Below are 24,500 nucleotides of genomic sequence, written 5' to 3'. Positions count from 1 at the left end.
TGAGTTGTCATCCTTAAGCAAAAACGTGGAGCATAGCAGTACATTCTTAGAATCCCACAGGAGGAACTCTGTTCAAAACAAGGGCAGGGGAGGGAGGGTGGAGCTGGAGGGATGACTCAGGGGTTGCTCTTCTAGAGGACACAAGTTCGGCTCCCGCATCCATGTTAGGCAGCTCTCAGCCATCTATAACTCCAGCTGCAGGGGACCCAACACCCTCTTCTGGCCTCTTTGGGCACACAAACACCCCTTTTTAAAAAAATTACAATATCCAAAGAAACGGGAGGTGGATGGTGATCTTGAAGATGACACCTAAGGTTGTCCTTTGGCTTTCTAAACATGTGTGCATACATATACAAACGGAGGAGAGAGAGAGAGAGTGATTGAGAAACAATGAGTCACCAGAGATAACAGTGAGTGGAGGAAGGAGGGAGGCTGGAAAGGTGAAACTGAGTTCTATTTGGAGAACCATCCTCAGAATGCTACAAATTAATTATTCATTTATTAATACTTTATCTTTATTTTATGTGCACTGGTGTTTTGCCTGCATGTTTATTGGTGTGAGGGCGTCAGAAGCCCAGGAACTGGAGTCACAGACAGTTGTGAGCCGCCATGTGGGTGCTGGGAATTGAACCCGGGTCCTCTGGACGAACAGCCAGTGCTCTTAGCCACTGAGCCATCTCTCCAGCCCTGTTTATTTTATGTGTGTGTGTTCGTGCATTTGTACAAATAGAGGACGGACAACTTGCAGAAGTGGGTTCTCTCCTTCCACTGTGTGAGTCCTGAAGACAGAGCTCAAGTCGTCAGGCTTGGCAGCATGCCATCTCTGTGGCCCAGTTCTCAATATTTGGAGCAGTGGAGTGTTAGTACCTAGCGGACATTCCTCTAACTTCTGTTTGCTTTTCCCAGACAGGGTTTTTATGTGTTGCCCTGGCTGTCTTGGAACCTACTCTGTAGACCAGGCTGGCCTCAAACTCAGAGTCTGCTTGCTTCTGCCCCAAGTGCTGGGATTAAAGGCATGAGCCACCATAGCCCAGCTCTTTTAACTTCTTAAATCATGATACTCAACCTTATATAACTCAGATTTGGCCTCCAATTACTATATAGCCCAGGCTGGCTTTGAACTCCTGATCACCTTACCTCCATCTCCCAAGTACTGTCATTACAGGTGGCACACACTCAGCTTCTAGTTAGGATTTGGGGCCGGGGTAGGGGGACAGCTGGTGTTTAAGATTTTTTTTTAAATGCATTTGGATGATTTGCCTGCATATACGCTGCTGCCTGCAGAGGCCAAAAGAGGCCATTGGATCTCCTGGAACTGGTTACAAAATGTTGTGAGCATATGGGTGCTGAGTTTTTGAGACAGGATTTCCTAGTAGCTATGAAGCTAGTCCTAGAACTCACTCTGTAGAGCAGGCTGGCCTCAAACTCAGAGATCCGCCTGCCTGTGCCTCCTGAGTGCTGCGATCAAAGGTGTGTGCCACCACTCCCTGGCCCCTACCCTGTGTTCCTAAAGCAGGCTGAAGATGTAGCTCAGTGGTAGAGTACTTGCCTAGCATGTGGAAGTTCGAGTTTACCTTCTACCCCAAGGAAAAAGTATTCTGAAATCCAAGATGCATACCCCCACGCAACCATAGAACTGATATGCGATCCCTTCCTGAGTTACGAAACATTTAATCGGTTGAGAGCACCACACTCAGGCTGCATCTGGCTGGGACCTCAGGCAGCTGGCCTAGGGAAGGAGGGACACTTCCTCTTGCTTAGGTTATTGAGGATCTGGTCCTGGTTGGGCTTGTAGGGAACCACAAAGCTGTCTGGGGGGAGGACGGGGCCTCTGCTTTCTTCCAGCTGGCCCATCAGCAGGTAACTGGCTCCTGGAGGGGAGAGAGGAGATTGAGAGCTCGGAGTTACTAAGAGCTGGTGACACCCTCTTGACCAGGTCTGGCACCTTCATGACTCCAGTGCACTCGCTCAGTACCCATTCTCATTTCCCATGCCCCTTACCTTTCTTCATGGGGGGCATCTGCCTGCAGGGCACGTAGAACTTCAGAGGGGTGTCCCTGGGCGGAGAGGGCAGATCTAGGCCTCCGCTTTTGTAGACACCGAGGAGATTGATGGTGACGGTGAGGCCCTCACCTGGGCCGCGGACCATGGTCTTCACCGTTCCGGTCACCACTGTGGAAGGGCGGGGGTGAGAGAGAAGAGTCAGGTGGCTGGAGCTGGGCTTGGATGAGGGCCTGGGGAGTTGGGAGGGCAGGATGGAGGGTCTTACCCAGACTACTGGCACAGAAGTTGCTCTGCAAGGTGCCCACCCGCTTGTACTGCTTTGGACAGGTGACACTGGATGCATCTAGGAGAGACGGGGTTGCTTGTGGAGGGCAGGAGGACCATCTGCCTCACATCGGCCTATTTGCTTCTTTATTTGCAGCGCTAGGAATGGAGCCAGAGTGTGGTGCATGCTAGGCAGGAACTCTAGAGCTGAACAACACCCTTCGGCCCTCCCCGGAGGGTTCTAGGCAACCACCTTGCTGCTGAATCACACCTGAGATCCTCACTAGAGGATCCTGAGACAGACATTCTACAGCCAAGACAAGCTTCCAGCCCCTCATTGTGAGGATCTTAGGAAAGAGCTACCTCTGAGCCGTGCCTTCAGCCCTCCCTGGGAGATTCTAGCAAACCCTGCCCTAGCGGTCACATGTGAAATTGCAGCAGCCTTATAGAAGGTAACTCAGAGCTCCACAGAACGTGGCTTCCCAGCACCAGTTCCAGACACTGACAGGAGACTGGCACCATGAGTGTTGAATGAATGAATGAATGCTGACCCAAGGGGGAGCTTAGTGCTTCCTTTAGTTCATGTCTCTTCTTCCACTTTTTATTTTGTTTTTTTAAAATATTTATTTATTTATTTATTATGTATACAATATTCTGTCTACTTGTATGCCTGAAGGCCAGAAGAGGGCACCAGACCTCATTACAGATGGTTGTGAGCCACCATGTGGTTGCTGGGAATTGAACTCAGGACCTATGGAAGAGCAGGCAATACTCTTAACCGCTGAGCCATCTCTCCAGCGCCCACTTTTTATTTTATGTATGAGTATTTTGCCTACATCAATGTCTGGAGTTACTGATGGTTGTGAGCTGCCATGTGCTTGCTGGGAATCAAACCTGGGTCCTCTGGAAGAGCAGCCAGTGCTCTCACCCACTGAGCCATCTCTCTAGTACTTTCTGCCACCTTTCACACTCACCCAGGACCGCTGGAGTTTCCTGTGTATTTGGGGAGCTCTCTGATTTCTCTGCAGGTTGGGACTTAGGTTTGGTGGGTGGTTTGACTTTGGGCCCAGTTCCTGTCTTTGGGTCAGAGCGGGATGGGGGTCCAGGCTGGACATCTTCCCCTGGGCTTGAGGCTAGCCCCTTTTCCACGTCATCCCGTGGCAAGGTCTTGTAGGAAGCGGAGAAGCCATCTGCGGTGACACTGAGATCCGATACAAACTGGACCAAGAGCTCATTCCCTTCAGAAGAGATGGGACTGCAGTGGGCAGAGGAGAATTGGCTGAGGCATCAAGGCAGACTGTGTACCCTATTCTGTCCCGCAGTGGTCAACCTTAAACTTGTCCTCTGGCGTCAGAGTCCCCTGAGGCTCTGTGGACTCCAGAAGATATGCTAAACTTTTGCCAGCTCCTATACTTGCCCAGACCAATGGTTTGGAATCCTAGAGCTTGGATCTTGCCTGGTCAGCCGAGCCTCCCTCCAACCCTGCATGGCCTTTGACAACTGCTCACAGGGATGAGGAGTTAGCCCCAACAGTGCCCCGCCAAGGACCCATCCCTCACCTAGGGGCCTTGTCACCGCAGAATTTCCCCAGCCTCTTCGAGTCATCGCTCACAGCTCCGTTGAACACGCTGACGGAGTCATAGCGGCAGTACGTGTCGGGCTCCACATCGAACTTCCCAAAGGTTAGCAGGATCACCTGGGAGAAGCATTGGCTGCGTAGCAGGACAGGTCAAGGCGGACCAAATAGTGTCCTGCACCTCTCCAACCCCGGGAGTACTTGGTAGTAGCATAGATAGTCAGTCCCCCTGTTCCCTCTTCAATGTTCTTACTCTGCTAGCCTAAGGATCTCACACACACACTCACACACACACACACACACACACACATACACACACACCCCTAGTCCATACAGAGAGCATCCCTTTGCCCTGGTGGGCAAGGTCAAGTGCATTTTAGCTCACTCCTAATGAACAGAACTCCACCCCATTGAGTTACATACATACACACACACACACACACACACACACACACACACACTTCCCTCCCCTAAAGCCAGTAGTTGCACTTCTTTTTTGCTTGCATGTAAGCTGGTCTGGGTCTGGTTTTGCCCTCTACCAGGGCAAGCTCAGGGATCAGGACACAGTCGTTGGATACAATGCTGCTGGCTGTCCGCTTTAAGGATGCTGCCTGGGTGCCTGGTGGGCAGCCTAGGCGAGAGGTTAGTACCTGGTCTGTGGGTGCAATGATGTGCCAGGAACAGCTGATGCCTGGGGGGTAATCCGACTCAGGCCAGTTGGGCGTGGTCAGGGTTCCCTGCGCCTTCTCCATCCGCCCCCCGCAAAACTGGTGCTCTGAGAAGGGGAGAGAGGGACCGGGTGGGGGGCGGTGGAGACCCTCGGTCAGCTAGGATAGAAAGCTCTAGACTGGGAGCTTTCAGGCAGCTAGGAAGTCTGGATCTCAAGATGAGGAGACAAGAAAGGGAACAGCGGAGGGGGGCGGGTCAACAAACAGCTGGGAAGACGGGGGCTGGGACGCCCAAAAGAGAGGAAACGATTGAATATCCGGATCCCTTCTGCCCCCTCCCCAACCCGCCGCCACACCACGCCTCTTCCCCTAGGAGATCCCATCTCTCCATCCCGACCTAGCAGAAGAATCCTCTAAAGCAGGCCAGAGAGCTCTCACATTGGGAGGGTTCCCTCCCCTCTGATGAGGTCTCTGCCTGAAACATTCCAGAGAGACTTGTGCTGCCGGGAGGGGGTGATGGGACCGCAATCGGGATCCCAGAACTGGGTATAGGGGGCTCCAGATGAGGGAATCCTAGTCCCCCAGCTTCAGGGTGCCCCCTTACTCCTGTCAGAGGAGCCCGATTGCGGAGGGGGGCGGGCAGTTACTCACCGTCCCAGTAACCCCAGGCCGCCCATTCCACCCGCGGGTCCATGACCCATTTCCGCCTCGCACCTGGGGGAGGCCCTGGAAGAGGGGTAGGTGGGAGCGGGAGGGGGAGAGAAGACCAGGAGGAGGGACTGAAGGGGCGGTTAGTGAGAAGAAAGGGAGTAATGGTGGCCCTAACTCTTGGGAATAATCTGGGGAGGGTCGAGGTTAGGGCAGGGGTGGGGACCTGAACGGGGGTGGGGCCAAGAGAGGGGAAAGTGGAGGTAAGGATGCTCACCAGAGCCTGAGGTGGCCCGACCGCTGTACCAGAGCAGGAAGCCTCGTCCCCCAGTGCCCTCATCCGTTGTCATCCTTAAAGTCACCTGATTGCCAGGTGCAACTACAGGTGCAGGCCGGAAGGTGCCACAGAAGCGTCCCAGGCGCTGGCCTGAGGTCCCAGATCCAGCAAAGACCTCCAGAGCATCGTAGCGGCAGGAAGGGTGGAGCTCCATATCGAAGACTCGGAAGGACAGGGACACAGTCTGGCCCTCAGGCACCTGACAAAAGGGGAATGGGGGACCGCCCAAAATCAGGTCCCAAACAACCCTAACAGTGGGCATCACCCCTCCCCCAGGTACTTCGAGAGTAATAGCGGAGGCAGGAAAGGCCAGTGCGACATGAAGGACCTGGTCTCTACTCCCAGTGCGACATGAAGGACCTGGTCTCTACTCCCAGTGCGACATGAAGGACCTGGTCTCTACTCCCAGTGCGACATAAAGGACCTGGTCTCTACTCCCAGCTTGTGCTCTCTGAAGGGAGAGGAGAGGAGCAAGCATTTGCTACCATTAAAAAACAACAAAAACCAAACCAAGCAACTAAAAAACAAAAACAAAGGCTTAAGCTAGTTTGGCAGCCCACACTTGTAATCCCAGGATTCACCGTGCTGAATCAGAGGACTGCCTCAAAGTTTAAAGGTCAGCCTAAACTATACAATGAGATCCAGACTCCAAAAACAAAGAATTAAGGTTCAGCACCATGAGTGCATGTCCATGATTCCAGCTATTTGGGAAGCCAAGGCAGGGGGATCATAAATGCAAGGCCCATAATTTATAAAGACCCTGTGTCAGAAATAAAAGGTGAAGGGGTTTAGGGATATGGCTCAGTGGGTAAAAGTGCTTGCTCAAGTTCGAATCCCCAGAACCCATATAAAAAGCCACATTTAAAAGGCTCCACACTAGGCCTGGGACCCTAGCCCTGTGGAGGGCGGAGACAGCAGAGCCACTGGGGCTTGCTGACCTTCAGACTAGCTCTAGATTTAGAGACTGTCTCAGGGAAACGGCAGAGAGCGTTGGAGCTCTGGAATACCCCATATACCGCTCTGACCTCTGTACACATGCATGAGTATGCACACGCATGCACAACACACACACAAAGAGAAAAACAAACAAAAAACCTAAATGAGGGCTGGAGAGATGGCTCAGAGGTTAAGAGCACTGACTGCTCTTCCAGAGGTCCTGAATTCAGTTCCCAGCAACCACATGGTGGCTCACAACCACTGTAATGATATCTGGCACTGTCTCTTGGCAAGTGTATATATAATAAATAAATTTTTAAAAATATGTGATTAAATTAGTGGAACAAGCTATTTTTTTAAAATATTTATTTATTTATTATGTATACAATATTCTGTCTGTGTATATGCCTGAAGGCCAGAAGAGGGCACCAGACCCCATTACGGATGGTTGTGAGCCACCATGTGGTTGCTGGGAATTGAACTCAGGACCTTTGGAAGAGCAGGCAATGCTCTTAACCTCTGAGCTATCTCTCCAGCCCCGGAACAAGCTATTTTGAAAAAAAAAAAAAAAAAACCTGAATGAATCAATGGCTGCGATGTACCTTATTGGTAAAGCCCTGACCTAACGTGCTGAAATCCGAGGGTTCCATTTCCGATAGTGGGGGAGGACAAAAGGATGGGAAGGTCAGGAGATGTCAGAGCATGTTACTGTGGAGCCTGACACCCATGTGACCAAAGGGTTTCCCAGACCTGATGCCTGTGGTGGGGCGGGTACCCTGAGCTGTCAGGGCTGTGCCTGGGAGAATGATGAAAGGCAGTGATGGCCGAGGGACCTTCTCACCGTTATCGTCCAGATGCACTTCTTGTTTGGGGGGTAGAGGTTGGGGAAACCCTCACTTGCCACGTAACCCGACTCTCCCGTCACGTCCCCTCCACACAGGAACACAGGTCTGGAGGACAGAAGAGGCGTCAGGGAGAGCCACTAGAGAACAATTCACGAGACTATGAAGCCCCAGGCAATACAGGAGGATGGTGCTGGAAAAGCCCCATCCTGTGGGACAGGGAATCCTGCCCAAGGACCAGGGGAAGTGGGGCTAGGCAACGGGGCCATCTCTCCAGCCCCTAGAGGCTCCACCCCCACGCCGACAGGAATTCCCGGAATCCTCCTCAGTCCCCCCCCCCCTCGCTTTCTCAACCCCCTCCTTGCCCTGCCTGGCAGTCAAGGACAGGAGCCGCGCCTAACTACTTCCAGATGTGACGAGCCATGAGGCCATGGGGGGGAGGGGGCCAGAGAGATGAGGGGAGCACCAGTGGACATACAGTTAGGGGCTCCCACATTTACCCTGCTCCGGTTCCAGCTAAGGACCAGTATCTGACTTTCTGCTTGCTGCCCTTCCCCCAGTCTCATTTCCTGAATGTCAGCTAAAAGAAGTTCAAGGTCTTGGCTTTCTGGGTTCAAACTCCATGGAGAGGCATGGCTCTGGGTGGAAAGGGAGATTTAGGGGAGGAGGACGGTATTGAAGGACTGGGAACAGTCTGCAGACCAGCATGGCTTTGCAGCAGACAGGGAGACCAGGAATCTTAGAGGAAGATGAGATGGGAAGGGGTTGCTGGCAGAAGAGCTCCCAAGACCCACAGGCGCAGCCCTCCCAGGAAGTCACAAGCATTCTGCAGCTCCCTCTGGAAGCCATCTGACAGATATGAAACCTACCTGGTGTAGTTGGGGGTCTGACCTCGGGCAAGGGGCAGTACCCAGGCCACAAGGAATGGCCCCAGGAAGGAGGTAAGGGCAGCAGGCAGCATTGTGTAGGGGGAAGTACTGGAAGCAGCAGCTGAGTTCAGCAGCAGCAGCAGCACCAGCAGCAGCAGCACCTACACCACCACCACCACCACCAGCAGCAGCAGCAGCAGCAGCAGCAGCAGCAGCAGCAGCAGGAGGATAATCAGTACCAGATGAGGCAGCCCTGGGCGTGTGGGCGTGGGGACTGGCCAACTGGGCGGGCAGCAGGGGAGGCGGGACAGGGAGACAGCTGGGACAGTGGTGAGTCCCTGCAGGGGCCTCTCTAGGTCTTGGACATGTATTGATGGACTAAGGGATGCTGGGAGCAACAAGGGGCAGATAGAACATCATCTCCATCAAATGATGTCATCTGCACCTCCACTCTGTCCTGTGCCTGAAAACCTGGTCTTTCCTGGAGACTTTCAGGCAGACTGGACCGCTTCACCTGTTGCTTTCTCAGCATCCAGAGAGGATGTCCTTCTTGAGTCTCTTGGCCATTCACCGTCCCACTGCACATTTCTGGATGGTTTTTGTTATTGTTTAAGACCATCTTGCCATGAAGTCCTGGCTAGCCAGAACTTTCAATCCTCCTGCCTCAGCTTCCCAAGTGCTGGGATTACAGGCCTGCACCCTTTATCTAGGCTCTTCTGCACCTGCTTATAACTTTCCCTTTGACACTGGGCGAATATTACAGGCCAAGGAAGGAAAGTTCTGACTCCTTATTTTCTCTTCCAACTATTTTAAGGTACTGGAGAAGGGTTATGGGAGGCATGGAGTATCCCTTTCCCTAAGCAAAGAGGGGAAGGAGCAGAAAGTAAGGGAACGAATACACAGGAAAGACTGGGCTTGGAATGTCAAGGTCCAACCCTAACATAAATTATCTCTCTGGACCGGTGTGGAGGTGCGGGAATAATTGAGACACAGTTCACACAGCAATATTGGAAGGGAGTCTCAGGGTCCATCCAAATCCTGAAGATACCCGCGTTTATTCTCAAAACAGCTTTTATTTCCACAGGTAAACTGAGGGGGAAGTTCATTAGCATTCATTAGCATCATTAGTAGCAGGACTAAAGTCACCAGCTTGGATTAACACCTCTTCCCAGAGATCCCCATAATTACAAAGAAGGGAGCAGAACCACATTAACTATTCTGACCCAGGAGCCAGCCAGTCTGTACGTGCTATTGTGACCTCAGGCGCGACTGTGGTTTGAGAGCCAGGCTGCCAATACAATGCAGAAATGTGTGCCCTGTATAATATTGCCCCACACGGGAAACCAACGGGAAGAAGAGAGAACGGGAGCTGACTTCACGGGACTCGGGGCTAGGGCATGGCCCTTCCAGAAGTAGAGGTAAAGACTGGACTGCTGGGCTAATCCAGGCATGCTGACAGACACCTGTAATCCTAGCACTCTGCAGATGGAGTCAGGATGATTAAAGAGGTCAGCCTGGGCCACACAGTGAGACTCTGTCACAACCAAAATGAGCAGACTCCAGTTAAGGTTCCAGACCCAGCGCAGGCTCCACACTGGGGAAGTAAGGTTTGTTGACTGGGTTATCCCATAGGACAGTGAACTTTCTGGAGTGAGCTGGGGTGCTGACACTTAGTAAACCAACAGGTTGGGCTCCTTCTGTCTTTCCCCCCTCACTGGCCAGGGCCCCCTCCATCCCTTGTCTCCCACAAGGCCCCAAGTTTCGAAAGAGGCCTTCCTTTAGCCTTTTATTCTATTGTCCATCAAATTTCTTGTCCATGATAGTCAGATTGGGGGCTCCTCCTGGGCAGCCCCCTAAATATTTAAAAAATATTTCCCTACCCTACCACCCTACGCTACCCTGGCATGTCCAGCACTGCTCTCCACAGCTCGCCCCCACCCCACCCCCACCCCAGTGTATACACAATGTTGTTTGCCACTCCATCTCTCCTCAGCCCCTAGCCCAGTGCCTGATTTCCTTCAGGAATACAGGCTAGGAGGAGGGGGTCAGCTCTCAGGGTTTGAGGTGCCTGGGCTACTCCCACTAGCAGCCCTCTGCAGCATGTCCAGTGCCTCCCAGAAGAAATCTTTCTGGGCGGCCATCAAAGGCATCCAGCCCACAATCTCCTTCATCTTCGCCATTCGGTCCTGCAACGTGAGGCAACTGTGGATCTGGCTGAGGTACTCCTTACAGGCCTGGGCCGTCCCCCTAGGGTCTTGGAAGACTCCGGTCCCCTGGCTAGGTTCAGGGCTTCCCCCTACCCTGCTGGCTGGCAGGTCTCGATAGACCGGGAATTGTTCGATGTCGTGGCTGGACAGCATATAGAGGCACTCTCTGGTGGAGCAGAGGGAGCAGGCACACAAGGGGACCTTAGAGGAGAGAAGGGGTGGGGCTGAGGCAGGCTTAACCCTGTCAGGGCCTGGAAGCTGGCTAAGCCTGATGCTATGTTGATCCCTCTCAGACAGGCCCTGAACCAGCAAGTGAGCTTGCTGTGTTCCAGGACTATGTGAACTTGGGTGAAACCAGCAGAGGCAGCAAAGGAGAGAGCAGGGAGCTCAAGAAAGGGAGATTTCATGATACAGGGGAAATGGAACCAATGGGTCCCTTGAGGGGTCCCAGGTGTAAGTTGGGCATGGTGACACAGGAGAGCCAGGAAAGTCTAGAGTTTAAGCCAGGCCTGGGCTTCACAGTGAGAATCTCCTTAAAAAGGAATCCAGTGAGATGGCTTCCTTTGCTGCCAAGCTTGGTGACCAACGTCGTGGAAGGAGACCTGCCTTTCACCAGCTGTCCTCTGCCCTCCACAGGTGCACTGTGGCACAGCCCCTCCCCGACCAATTTTAAAGACTTTTTGAGAGAAGGCAGGTAAGTCCTGGCTACGGTCCTGAGGGCCACCTGGCTCTATTGCTCGGCCCTCCCTGTCCATTCGCTCGCTGGACTCTGCTCTGACCTTGATATGCAACTTGACGAAGGAGGCGCTCCCCTTAGGCCAGCCAGGAAGGCGGCCTCCGGCCCCACAGCCGCACCCCAGCAGCTCCTTGCTGAAATCCGAGGTCTGACTCAGCACTAAGGAATGGTTGAGGCCACACCACAGGGCGATGGGACGGTGTAGATAATGAACCTGAGGACAGAGAGACAACATGGCCAGGGGCTTTAAGGTAGGAAGGTTGACTGGAGGTTTGGGGCAGACTGCTGTTTTGGGAGTTGGAAAAAAAGAGGGTCCTGTTCCAGGTCTACAAACTGGCAGCTTTCTGTCCCCCTTCCTGTGCCCACAGAGCCCCCAAAGATTGACTACATGTCTTCTGGTCCTTGGTAAAAACTTCGTGTCTTGCTCCTCATGAAATACTCTCTTCCTTAAGGACAAGACCTGATGCCCTCTTCTGGCTTCCCTGGGTACCTGCACACATGTGCATTCTTGCACGTGCAATACACACACAGTAAAAAAAAAAAAAAAAATCTTTAATTACAAAAAGCCAACAAGTAACACTTAAAAAGTCAGCCAGGTGCAGGAAAGCAGGAGGATTAAAGTGAGTTCCAGTTCAATCCAGGCTACATGGTGAGAGTTTGTCTCAAAAAACTATTTTTTTGTTTGTTCGGGTTTTTTTATTGCATTTGTTCATATGTGATGCAGTGTGCACAGCACTCATGTGAAAGTCACCTATCAGTTCTGAGATCCACATATTCGCATTTCTCTCGGTCCACCCTGTGGGTCCCCGGGACTGAACTCAGATCAACCGGCTTGGTAGCAAGTGCTGAGCCATTTCCGGGTCTCTTTATTTTGGGAAGGCTCATGCAGTGGTTTCAATGAGAATGGCCTCCACAAGTTTATAATCTGAAAGCTTGGTCTCCAGGGAGTGGGTAAAGGATTAAAAGGGGTGGCCTTGGAGGAAGTGTGTTGCTGAGGGTGGGCTTTGAGGTTTCAAAAGTCCATGCCAGGCCTATTCTCTCTCCTCACTCTGTCTCTGTCTCTGTCTCTGTCTGTCTCTCTCTCTCTGCCTGCTGCTTGTGGATCAGGATGTGAAGCTCTCAGCTGCTGCTCCAGCACCATGCCTGTTTGCTTCTCACCATGATGATCATGGACTAATCCTCCAAAACTGTAAGCAAGCTCCCAATTAAATACGTTCTTGTTTAAGAGTTGCCTTAGCTGGGCGGTTGTGGCTCATGCCTTTAATCCCAGCACTTGGGAGGCAGAGGCAGACGGATCTCTGAGTCTGAGGCTAGCCTGGTCTACAGAGCAAGTTTCAGGGTAGTCCCAGGCTACATAGAGAAACCTTGTCTTGAAAAACCAAAAACAACAACAACTACAAAAACGTTGTCTTAGTCATGGTGTCTCTTCACAGGAATAGAACAGTAACTGAGACAGGATACATGTGACTTAAGCTTGCCTAGAACTCACTGTGCAGATGAGAAGGATCTTCAACTTTTTTAAAAAAGATTTATATATTTGATGTGCATCGGTGTTTTAACTACATGTTTATCTGTGTGAGGGTATCAGATCCCTTAGAACTGGAGTTACAGACAAGTGTGAGCTGCCATATGGGTGCTGGGAATTGAACTTGGGTCCTCTGGAAGAACAGCCAGTGCTCTTACCTACTGAACCATCTCTCCAGCCCTGATCTTCAACTTCTGATCCTCCTTTCCAAACATCTGGGATGAAACTCAGACTCCCACGCATGCTAGGCAAGCATTCTACCAACTCAAGGACATCTCTTTTCATTCCTCTGTGACAGTGATGGATAGATATTGCCTACATCTTCCTCTCAGTCCCTGGTTGGTTTGTTTTTGTTTTGTGTGTCTGTGGTTTCTTTGTGTAGCCCTGGCTGGCCTGGAACTTGCTCTATTCTGCCTCCTCCTCTTTCTGTTCTACTTTTTTTTTTCCTACTACGGATTCAATTTAGGATCTTGTAAGTGCTAGGCAAATGTTCTACTGGGATACATCTAGTCCATCTGGCCAGTCTTTTTGAGACAGGGTTTCTCTGTAGCTTTGGAGCCTGTTCTGGAACTTGTTCTGTTGACTAGGTAGGCTGGCTCGAACTCATAGAGATCTGGCCATCTCTGCTTCCCAAGTGCTAGGATTAAAGGCATGTGCCACTGTGTGTGTGTGTGTGTATATATATATATATATAACTTTATTTTATGTGCATTGGTGTAAAGGTGTCAGATCCCTAGGAACTGGAGTCACAGACAGTTGTGAGTCGCCATGTGGGTGCTGGGAATTGAACCCAGGTCCTCTGGACGAGCCGTCAGTGCTCTAACCACTGGGCAATCTCTCCAGTCCTTCTGGGCAGTCTTTTTACTGTCTCGTGTGTAAGTCTCATCACTGCCCTGTCCTCGTTGCATGGAACGCCCTTCCCTATCCTCACCTGAATCCCCTCAAACCCATAGGCCCTGTTACCATACTACCTTTAAAAAATGTATGTATTTAGGGAATGTACATTCATGCATCTGGCTATTGAGGCCAGAGGTCAATGGTAATTATCTTCCTCACGTGCCCTTATTTGTTTATTTGAGGCAGGGCCTCCCACTGCACTGGAGCTCACCAAGTAACTAGAGCCTTCGGCCTCCTCCTCTAGTGCTGGCATCATAGGCACTCACAGATTTTACATGGGTGTTGAGGATCTGAACTTGGGTCTTCATGCTCACATGACAAGCATTTTGCTCTCTGAGCCCTCTTCTTGGGCTGCATCTCCTTTTCTAGGCCTTCAGCACACTCAGGTCCCCAGCCCACTCCATCACTGAATCCCTTCTGCACACACAGAACAAACCTTCTGTGACCAGCCCTGGGGAAGACCTGCAGCAGCAGCACAGTGTTATATATGAAGGGCTTAGCCTTGTCTAGGGGAGCAGAAAGTGTTCTCTAAGAAATATGGAAAAGTAGCTAGGTGCTGGGTTAGGAGATTGGATGAGTGTTGCCAGGAAACAATCTCACCTGTGTAGGTTCCCCTCGGTCCATTTTGTCTCCTGTTCCCAACTGCCCATATCTGTTATTTCCCTGCATAAAGATCCGGCCAAACTCATCCACCAGGCCAAGATGGTTGTAGCCAAGAGCACAGAATAGGACCTAGGGAGGTTAGGACAGCAAGAGCATGGGAGCACATTGTCCCCAGGAAACTCAGCTCCAGGATTGCCCCCAACTAATCCCATCTGCCCTCTCCCCGAATCCCTCTGTCCCACCCAGATCTGTTCCTCCAACCCGCAGAGCCCAGCCCTCTGCTCTGCACCACGCTAACTGCCCGCCATCCTCCGTACCCCATCCTACCTTGGCAGGCAGAGAGAGAGCAAGCGGCATCTGGTGGTCCAGAGGGTCAAAGGCTTGAAGGGTCCCAAAGAGATCACGATACACCCCTGGGGTATGCACCTCAAAATACACTCCCCCCTGGTCTGGGGGGTCGGGAGCCCTCAGCTCAGCAGCTTTGGGCACCCATTTCCGAGGGATAAGACCCCTCTAGAGACTGCGGGGAGTCTCATACAATCAACACACCAACCATATTCACCAGCATGCATAAGCAGTGTCAGTATGTGGAGAAATCTGCCCAAGATTGCAGTCTTGAGAGAGAGAAATATAGTTCTTTTTTTTTTTTTTTAATTTTTCAGTGTCTCTCCCTGTGTGTGTGATATGTGATGTATGTGTATAGATATTGGCATGTATGTACCACAGCATATGTATCTGAGCCAGAGGGCAACTTCAGGTGTTGGTCTGTGCCTTCTGTCTTGTTTGAGGTAGGGTCTCTTGCTGTTTTTTTTTTTTTTTTTTTTTTTTTTGGTTTTTTTGAGACAGGGTTTCTCTGTGGTTTTGGAGCCTGTCCTGGAACTAGCTCTTGTAGACCAGGCTGGTCTCGAACTCACAGATATCCGCCTGCCTCTGCCTCCCAAGTGCTGGGATTAAAGGCGTGCGCCACCACCGCCCGGCCTCTTGCTGTTTTGATGCGAGACTGGCTGGCCCAGTTTACAGGGAATCACCTTCTCTGCCTTTGGGACTACAGACGTGCTACTGGGCCCACCTCTGTGTGGGCTCTGGGGACTTGAACTTATTCTCAGCCTTAGATGACCAGCACTTGTACCCATGGAGCCATCTCCCTCACCATGGGAGTGTTTCTTACCCGTGATATAGAGAGTGCTGCTCTGGTTGGAAGCCATGTAGGCCACATGAAGGTGAGGCAGGCATTGAGACACCTTCCTGAGGGTCAACTGTACCGTGTAGGAGCGTGGCTGGTCCAGCTGGGTCTCATTCACTACCAAGGAGTAGATCTTCCCTTCCTCTGGGGATATGAAGGGAGGCATGTTAATTCCACAGAGGAAGCGATTCGTCAATACCCAGATTAACACCCATGGGACACTCAACAGAAACAGCCACTGCTCTAGAACCGCAGGAAGAAGGAGAGGGGCCTGATGAGATGGCTCCCTGGGTAAAAGCACAGTTCTGTGAGCCTGACAGCCTGACTCTAACTGCTGAAACCATGCTAGGAGAGAAAGTGACTCCTGAAAGTTGACCTCCACATGTGCGTGCCACACACACGCAAACACACGCACACAAGCACACACATATACAAGGGAGGGGGAAATCAAGTATGGTGACATGCTTGGGAGGCAGAGGCAGGCAGACGTCTACATAATAAGTTCCAGGCCAGCCAAGACTGACCTACGTAGTGAGGCTCTGTCTCAACAACAAAAATAAAGTAAGAAGAAAAGAGCCAGGAGGAGGAGGCTCATGCCCAGAGGCAGGCAGATCTCTGGGTTCGAGGCCAGCCTAGTCTACAGAGCAAGTTCCAGGATAGCCAGGACTACACAAAGAAACCCTGACTCAAAGATTTAAAAGGAAGAAAGAAAGAAAGAAAGAAAGAAAGAAAGAAAGAAAGAAAGAAAGAAAGAAAGAAAGAAAGAAAGAAAAGGGAGAGAGAGAAAGAGAGAGAGAAAGAAAATGGCTTCCAGCCCCCAACAGTCAACCCTTAAAACAAAACAGGGAGGTCTAGCGGAGAACAAACCTAGTGATTAGATGTTGCAGACTCTTAATTTGGTGTTGGGAAGAATGAAGCCTAGGCATTTAGGTTTCTGCCCGGCATTTGGAAATCCACAGGCTCTTAACCTTAAGGAGAGTGCAGTCAACTATGGAGGACACTGGGAGAGTGGGGAGGAGGCAACTCGGGGTATAAAGTGAAGTACCTGGCACGGAGGTTAGGAGGGGATCAGACTTTCACTGGAGCGGTGCTCTCCAGAGGCTCACAGGCCACACCACGTGCGCAGGCAGGAGGCAGAGGCCTGCCTTGGGCCTTGGTACTCACCAACTCCCTTGAGTTAGAGCCTCACCATTATCACTACCATGCCGGAGTCTCCTGTCAGTCTCCTGTCTTCTCCTTGAATCTCACCGTATGAATGCTAGGATTACCGACCCGCACGCCCACGTCTGGCCTTTATGTTGGCTCTGGGAATCCAAGCTCACATCCTCATGCTTGTTGCAAGTCTTTTACCCGCTGTACCATCTACTCCGCACTCTGGTTTTATTTTTCAAACAGGATCTTATGGAGACTGGCCTCAAACTCTCTGTGTATCTTAGGAATAACCCTGAATGCAGGATTCTCCTGCCTCCATCTTCCAGATACTGGGAGTATAGGCATAGGCCACTACACCTACTTTATATGGTGCTGGGAGTTGAACCTGGTGCTTCATATAGATTGACCCATACCCTCCTGCCTGAGAAGGAACTTTATCTGAAATTCTATGCAGAATTCTAGAACTTTGGGGGTTCAGAGCTGGAGCAGGAGGAAGGCAGAACTCTCTCTTAACAGACTCCTCTCTTCCTCTCCCCTGGCGCAGATCCTGAAGAATCTGCTAGATATTTGCAAACCGCTACTCTGTAGGCCGCACCTGTGAGGAGCAGCAGAGCCCGCTGGGTCTCCTGGCCAACCAGCACGATCTGCTTGAAGCTCATGGAATGGTGGAAGGTCATCTTGAAGATCCGCTGCCCACTGGACTGCAGATAGACCTCCACACAGTCACAGGCCCGGCTGCCAGTGGTGCCCACCACTGCTGGCTGCTCCCGAGTGGCCAAGACGTAGAGGTATTTACGGTAAACTGTGTCACATCTTGGGTCGGAGGCGAACTGTGGAACAAGATGAGGCTGTCTGGGATCTAGCGATCTGAATGGGCTAAGGTTAAAGCGAGTGGATCATGGGATGGGAAATGAGACGATTGGGTCCAGGGCTAAGAAATGAGAGACTGATTTTGGATTGGTGATCTAACTCAGTGATAGAATGTTTGCTGAGCATGTAGGAGGTCCTGGGTTCAATTCCTAGCACCAAAAAAACAAACAAAAACCAAGTAAATTATGGATAAATGAATTGTTTTTAGGCTCTCCTAAGGGAGAGGCCACTCAGGACCACTGAGGTGGGTTCTCAGCACCCAGAATTCCCCTACTCACATCCTTAGCGCCTCGACACAACACCACATAGCGGCAGGCCCGCTTCCACTGGATCTGGCCAAGGGTGGAAGACACCAGAGCATTTTTGAGGAAGAAGAGGGTCCCCACATAGTCAAGAATGAACACATGGTCCTTCGTGGGTAAGAAGCGGCGGTAGCCATGGGCTAGCACGGGGGCCACACTCTTGCTGAGACATCGGCGGCGTCCTCCGAATGCCTGGAAGTATAGGCCCTTTGTATCTGAGGGTCAGAAGGAAATGGTTTCAAGGCTGAGGCTACAGGAGTGGGAAGAGTCAGGGCGAGGGTGAGCTTGACTGGTCTTTCCCAGACACCCTGGTATTATCTTTTTTCATCCCCAGGACTAGGGATCAGACTCCTTCCTGGGGTGACACAGAAACCTTGGTTTATGCCCGACATCTGTCCCACTGTGTCCCAGGGCCACATGTGTGTGTCTCAGGAGCATTTCTGTGCCACCTTGTACCAGACACTGGGGAATCCAAGGACAGACACAGATGTGGTGCAGAAAGGAGAGGGAAGGGATGGCCAAGGCAGGTCGGGCATCTCCTGTCTTCTCTGCTGTGACCGTTTCCCTAAACTCTATGTGTGTGTGAAGGAAGTCACTAGGTAGCGCCTTTCTGAAGTGGAGCATTCGGGTGACTGTCCTCAAGCTCAGGTGACTGTGTCCCTCGGGGACACTGGCTGTCATCATGCAGGAGCTGACGCTGCTACCATCTCACAGTAAATAGGACAGCCACCACAACAAAGAATCATTTCATCTCTGGTGAGGGATACTCAGTGCTTAAGTTCTTGAAACGTGAGGACCAGGGTTGAGGCATAAACACTGGGTGGGCTTCTTGGCCTGTCTGTAATTCTGGCCTTGGAAGTGGGAGATGGGGTCCTTGGAGCAAGCGAGCTAGTGAGACTTCTGGGCTTGACTGAGAGACTCTGCTTCACAGAGTACAGTGTGTGTGTGGGGGGGGGGGGGGGAGACTGGCGATGATTCCTGATACTAACCTTGGTCTCGTCATGCAGATTCCTAATGTGTACGTGTCCATACACATGCAAACATGCATACATATAGACACACACACCATACACAACCATGAAAAAAAAAGAATTACTTCATCTATACTTTCACAAGGTGACAAAAAGCTGGGAGATGACTTCATGTGTAAAGTATCTGCTGTGTAAGCATGAGGACCTGAATTCAGAGCCCTGACACCCGTGGAAAAGCTGGTATGGATATTTTTAACGCTAGCACGTGCTGGTTTGGGGAAGGGAAGCGGGGGAAGGCAGAGACAGAAGGATCCCTGGGGCTTGCTGGCCACCTGGTCTAGCCATGGCAAGCTCCAGGTTTCAGTGAGAGACTGTTTAAAAACGTAAAGCGGGGCTAGAGACGGCTCAGTAGTTAAGAGCACTGACTGCTCTTTCAGAGAGAAGACCTGGGTTTGATTCCCAGTATCCACGTGGCAGTCCAGGTCCAGATGATCTGATGCCCCCTTCTGGCACACACAGGCACTGCATGCATGTTGTGCATAGATATACATGCAGGCAAAACACCTATACATATAAAATAAAAATAAATATTAAAAAAACTTAGGTGGAGAGGGACAGAGGAAGACAACCAATGTCAACCTCTGGCTTTCACATGAGGGTGCACTAACTGGTGCAACACACACACATAACACATTGCAAAAGCTGACAAAAGTTAACTCTGATTAAAAGAGGGAGAAACTCCAAGTCTGGGGAGTAGGGGCTTCTCTAGGGTAAGATCTGGAAGCCTTGGTGCATGCAAAGAGACCTGGCTGAATGGCATTACATCTGTGAACCGGATGTCTGTCAGCGGTGGCCAGAGAACCTGGGGGACGCACTCCGTGGAGTACGTTTGAGTGTAACAAGTTTCTTCTAGAGAAAAGGTGGCCTGGGGTGTGATCACCAGGCAACTTGACCGAGAAGGAAGTTCCCAGAATAAGGAAGGGCAGAGGCAAGGAGAAGTTACTGAGGGGAAGTGTACAGTTAAGAATGGCAGCTCTCTTCCAGGGCCGGGCACCACAGCCATGGTCACGGACGCGTGGACTGAGCCTGCGACAGATGCGTCTCCATACGCCCTCAGCATCACACACTTCATGGAAGTAGTGGCAGGTTTGGCCTAGGGCGACAACATCTTTGACTGGGAGGAAAGAGGCGATGTGCTCCACCTGCGGAGGAGCAGGAGGGAGGAGGTGGGGGAGTCACAGGCTGCCCTCAGCCCTGCATTCACAATCCCCACCACACCCCAAAGACTCACCAGCTCTGGGGGGAACAGCTGGACAGAAACAGGGTTTCCTCCCTCTTTTTCATTCCCAGCCTCCAAACCACCTGAGGGGCAGCTGCGTTTCACCTGCCGGAGGAGAAAGGGGAGAAAAGGGGTTCTGGGGAGGCCACACCTGTCTGTCTTCTCTGCTGTCAAACTGTTGTTGTGTTTCTGTAAACTCCACCTTGGGGCTCATCCGACTCTGTCTCTACGCTAGCAAACCCAGCCATCCCTTCTCTCTCCAGGACCTCGGCCATTACCCCTCCCTTGCCTGCCTTGGTCCTTGACCTGTCCCCAGATTTCTTGCAGCCAGGAGACTCCCTGCCCTTCCCTTGCCTTGCCACCCCCTCACCCTGAGCCCCTCCTCCTGTCTGCACAGCCTGGTCAATTTTTGCAGCTTCTGTCTCCGGCTTCTCCTCACCATCCTGACTGTCCCCTCCCTGCTCCTGCCCTCATCTCTCCAGGCCCCTTGGCTCCCCAGGTCCCAGGCCCCTGTCCTCACTGCCTTTCCCACACCATGTCCTCGGGCACATAAAACCTTTTTGTGACCTCACTGTCCAGCGACTGTGACCTACTTTCCTTAACCTGACCCCATAGCTATCTTCTGGGTTCTAGCTCAGAGCTAGTCACCAGGCGGCTCAAGGGATAATATGTTTTACTGGCGACACAAAGAGAATGAACTATTGGCAGATGGTAAGTCTTTTTCTCTTCAGAAGCAGTAGTGGGTTTTCCTCACTTTTAACTCTGAAGAGAAAAACGGGGCCTCCTGAGTAGTCCTCGGTCTGCAGGGATTTGTATCTCAAGAGTACAAAGTCAGAAAAGGAAAAAAAGTATAGGGCTAGATGGAAGCTCAGTTGGTAGAGCGCTTGCCTGTCATGCATGAGGCCCTGGGTTTGATCCCCGGCACCGGAGAAAAGCCAACATGGTGCTGCACAGGACGTGGAGACAGGAGGGTGAGAAAGGAATCCAAGGCCATTGTTGGCTACATAGTGCATTACATGACTGCATCACATGAGACATTGTCTCAGAAAAAAAAAAAGATTGGCACACAATGGCAGTGGAGCAAAGGGGATCCCGATCTAACATCACAAAAGCGAGACGCGAGTGAGAACTGAAGGCAGCTTCTTTCCAGTCTCATAGAAAACAAGCCCCGAATCTCCTGTTCCTTCCTGGGGACGGGTGGCATCGTCACATGTGCAAAGGGCAAGCTATTACGGTGGCGGCAAGGGTGACTTTTCCTGGAGTTTAGGGCATCTTCTAGAGCCTAGGCACTTAGCTTTCTCTGCAGAGTGACTTTGTGCCTGGGAAAGAGCAGAGGAGGTTGCACGTGATAGGCAGGGGAAGGGCTACAACAATAAATGTAAGACTGTGGCTTTGCCAGGAACACAAAGGGATTGAATCCTGTTAGAAAGCCCATTGCAGAGCCGGGTGGTGGTGGTGCACGCCTTTAATCCCAGCACTTGGGAGGCAGAGGCAGGCAGATCTCTGTGAGTTCGAGACCAGCCTGGTCTACAAGAGCTAGTTCCAGGACAGGCTCCAAAGCCACAGAGAAACCCTGTCTCGAAAAAAAAAAAAAAAAAAAAAAAGAAAGCCCAGTGCGTAAGTGCCCAGCAGGTCCATTCATTGGCCACTCTGGCCAGATATTCAAAACCATCATCTCCATTATCTGTGGTAACTAGGAAATAGAGTTCATGTGTAGGGAGGGCATCTGCTTAACTTGTGCATGGCCTTGGATTCCAATACCAGCTTTTTTTCTTCAGTGTGTGAGGGGTTAAAACAATTTCTCTTGTAGCCCTGGCCTGGAACTCGCTCTGTAGACCAGGCTGGCCTCAAACTCACAGAGATCCACCTGCCTCTGCCTCCCCAGTGCTGGGATTAAAGGCACGGGCCATCATGTCCAGCTTTTATTTAAACATGTACTTTGTAAAAAGAGTGTGTGTGTGTGTGTGTGTTTGCCTGTATATATGTGTGCCACGTACATTCCTGGATCCCATGGAACTGGGAGTTTCAGATGGTTATAAGGTACCACATGAGCGCTGGGAACAAAGCCTGGGTCCTCTGAACGATCGGCAAGTGCTCATAGCCTCTGAGCCAACTTTCTCTCCAGCCCTGGAAGATTTCATTCCTTCATTCCTTTGTAATTGTGTATGTGTGGAGGAATGTGAGCACCCCCTCCCCCCCCGGAGATGCAGGCTACTGTATTGGTGCTTCAAACAGAACTAGAATCCTCTGCAAGAGCAGCTTCCGTGCTTTTTTTTTTTTTTTTTTGTGGTGTTCTTGATCCCTCTGGCTCGTGCAATCCTTCCTCCTCCTCTTCTGCAGGGTTGCCTGAGCTCTGCCTAATTTTTTTTTTTTTTTTTTTATGATTTACTTGACTTTATTTTATGTGCATTGGTGTGAAGGTGCCAGATCCCCTGCAACTGGATCTTCAGACAGTTGTGAGCTGCCATGTGGATGCTGGGAATTGAACCTGGGTCCTCTGGAAGAACAGGCAGTGCTCTTAACCACTGAGCCACCTCTCCAGCCCGCAGTTTGCACTCTTAACCAGCTAAACTCTCTCCCAACTTTTGATAATTTAATAAATGCTCAGGCATGCTCGCATAGCAGGCATGACTTATGAGACAGCAACTTCAGTTGCTGGTGGTCTGGCGACACAGGAAGCTGACTTGGGGTCTTGGGTCACTACAAAGGGTTTTAAGCTGCACACCTAAACCCCAGCACTTGAGAGGCTGTGGCAGGAGTTGTTCAAGGCCATTCCTAGCTACTAACCAGTTGGAGGCAGTCAGAGCTATCTGAGATCTGGTCTCAAAAAGCCAGTCTTCCTCTTTCCTTGAGGCCACCATGCCACTCAGATTGAGATAAAGACTGAAATTCCGGAACCACGTGAGCCACAGCTAGAGCCACACTGGTAAGGACTGGAAGCACCCAGCAGGAGGGGAAAGGGGGATGTTGGTGGCATGCCTCATGACAGGGTCAGAATCATCCAGGTGACTCTGGCAAAGCTGGTATGAGTCATTACCACTTAGAGAGGAACCAGAGGAACGGGCAACCTGGATAAACCGTGGACACTGAGCAGTCAGCGGACACTGGTGATGCTGCCTCAAACCAGGACAGGAGCTGCTCCTGTCACTGGGGCGGTGGGACTGGGATACTGCAGAGTTCTGGGGATGGAGGCTGCCGTAGCAGCCTGTCAACAATGACCAGACTCTGCAACAGAAGAGCTGAGGGGGATCAAGGGTGTTGGGGGGTGTCTTTCCCGTGGCTGGAAGCCACACAGAGAGGTTCACTAAATGCTAACATTCATTAAAAAATAAATCTCAGCCGGGCAGTGGTGGCGCACGCCTTTAATCCCAGCACTCGGGAGGCAGAGGCAGGCGGATCTCTGTGAGTTCGAGACCAGCCTGGTCTACAAGAGCTAGTTCCAGGACAGGCTCCAAAAAGCCACAGAGAAACCCTGTCTCGAAAAACCAAAATAAATAAATAAATAAATAAATAAATAAATAAATAAATAAATCTCAAAAGAAAAAAAAGAGTATTCTTTTACTACCTCTCCATTTGGGAACCCCTTCTGTACTTCATTTCACCTTAAGAAGTGAAAGAAAGAAAGAAAGAAAGAAAGAAAGAAAGAAAGAAAGAAAGAAAGAAAGAAAGAAAGAAAGAAAGAAGAAAGAGAAAAGGAAAAGAAAACAAAACCAAAGACCCCAACAAACTTTAGTCTCCTCATGTCCCAGGCTGGCTGGTCTGGAACTGAGCTCAAAGTCTTGATCCTTCTAGCCTCTTCCCAAATGCTGGTACGGCAGGTTCATGCCACTACACCCGGCTTCAAATAAGAGGTTTCCAACAAGTCAGGCGGTGGTGGCGCACACCTTTAATCCCAGCACTCGGGAGGCAGAGGCAGGCGGATCTCTGTGAGTTCGAGGCCAGCCTGGTCTCCAGGACAGGCTCCAAAGCTACAGAGAAACCCTGTCTCTCAAAAAAAAAAAAAAAAAAAAAAAAAGGTTTCCAACAGAAAAAATTTATTGTGAAAGTGGGGGAAAGAGTCTCACGTGGAGGGCTCGACCTCAGTTTCTTCCTTGTGTGCTGGACAGTGGTAGTGTACACCTTTAGTCTCTTAGTGAGTTCGAGGCCAGCCTGGTCTACAGATCTTCAGGACAGCCAGGGCTACACAGAGAAACCGTCTCTAAAAAGCAAGAAAGCAAACAAAAACAACGATTTTGTTCTGGAAGATCATGAGATCTTTCGTTGTCTCTAAGTTTTGGTCTGGGCATCCACTCTGGTGGAGCTGCCAGGTCTGGCGACCTTCCCTGTCTGGGCTGGAAACCCCCTCACCGGTCAACCCAAGAGTCCCCGGCTGGGACTCAGCCTGCAGAGCCGGAAATGGTCCCTTGGGTTGAGACGGCCTGCCTGCGCGCTGGCCCGGGGCATCCCTCTCCCTTCTTCACTTCCCGGACGCCGGCTGGCTCCCCAGCATGCTCAGCTAGGACTCGGCTCTAACACTGCATTGTTAGCCCGCCGCGCTCACGGTCCGTACCTGGGTCGCAAAGATTCTAGCTCCCTCGCCTGCTGTCTAGTGAAAGGGCCATCTCCTCGCCTATGCTATTGGTAGACAGAGC

General features: G+C 51.2%; 2 protein-coding genes across 2 annotated transcripts; both read right to left on the bottom strand.

The window, feature by feature from the left end:
* Window positions 1-520: 520 nt before the first annotated feature.
* Pcolce (procollagen C-endopeptidase enhancer) lies at window positions 521-8,329 on the bottom strand. The gene is made up of 9 exons (XM_057764918.1): window positions 8,145-8,329; window positions 7,275-7,383; window positions 5,438-5,696; window positions 4,495-4,619; window positions 3,828-3,964; window positions 3,243-3,523; window positions 2,270-2,347; window positions 2,002-2,172; window positions 521-1,871 (listed from the first exon to the last, which is right to left on the bottom strand). The coding sequence occupies exons 1-9, from the start codon at window positions 8,234-8,236 to the stop codon at window positions 1,717-1,719; spliced, it is 1,407 nt and encodes a 468-aa protein (XP_057620901.1). The 5' UTR covers window positions 8,237-8,329; the 3' UTR covers window positions 521-1,716.
* Window positions 8,330-10,189: 1,860 nt separating this feature from the next.
* Window positions 10,190-20,335, bottom strand: Fbxo24 (F-box protein 24). The gene is made up of 10 exons (XM_057765832.1): window positions 20,240-20,335; window positions 19,882-19,974; window positions 19,609-19,792; window positions 17,596-17,834; window positions 17,043-17,277; window positions 15,281-15,439; window positions 14,440-14,561; window positions 14,110-14,241; window positions 11,131-11,301; window positions 10,190-10,552 (listed from the first exon to the last, which is right to left on the bottom strand). The coding sequence occupies exons 1-10, from the start codon at window positions 20,309-20,311 to the stop codon at window positions 10,190-10,192; spliced, it is 1,770 nt and encodes a 589-aa protein (XP_057621815.1). The 5' UTR covers window positions 20,312-20,335.
* Between the last annotated feature and the right edge of the window lie 4,165 nt (window positions 20,336-24,500).

Source organism: Chionomys nivalis, chromosome 3, assembly GCF_950005125.1.
Source record: "Chionomys nivalis chromosome 3, mChiNiv1.1, whole genome shotgun sequence".
NCBI lineage: Eukaryota > Metazoa > Chordata > Mammalia > Rodentia > Cricetidae > Chionomys > Chionomys nivalis.
This window is presented reverse-complemented; position numbering and strand designations above follow the sequence as displayed.

Coding starts and splice junctions, on each gene's coding strand:
- Pcolce (XM_057764918.1), bottom strand. CDS start 8,236: ATGCTGCCTGCTGCCCTTACCTCCTTCCTGGGGCCATTCCTTGTGGCC. Junction 7,384..8,144: donor CAGACCCCCAACTACACCAG/GTAGGTTTCATA, acceptor TCTGTCCTCCAG/ACCTGTGTTCCTGTGTGGAG. Junction 2,173..2,269: donor CTTCTGTGCCAGTAGTCTGG/GTAAGACCCTCC, acceptor GCCCTTCCACAG/TGGTGACCGGAACGGTGAAG.
- Fbxo24 (XM_057765832.1), bottom strand. CDS start 20,311: ATGGTGAGGAGAAGCCGGAGACAGAAGCTGCAAAAATTGACCAGGCTG. Junction 19,975..20,239: donor GACAGGAGGAGGGGCTCAGG/GTGAGGGGGTGG, acceptor CTCCTCCGGCAG/GTGAAACGCAGCTGCCCCTC. Junction 14,242..14,439: donor CTCTCTCTCTGCCTGCCAAG/GTAGGATGGGGT, acceptor TAACCTCCCTAG/GTCCTATTCTGTGCTCTTGG.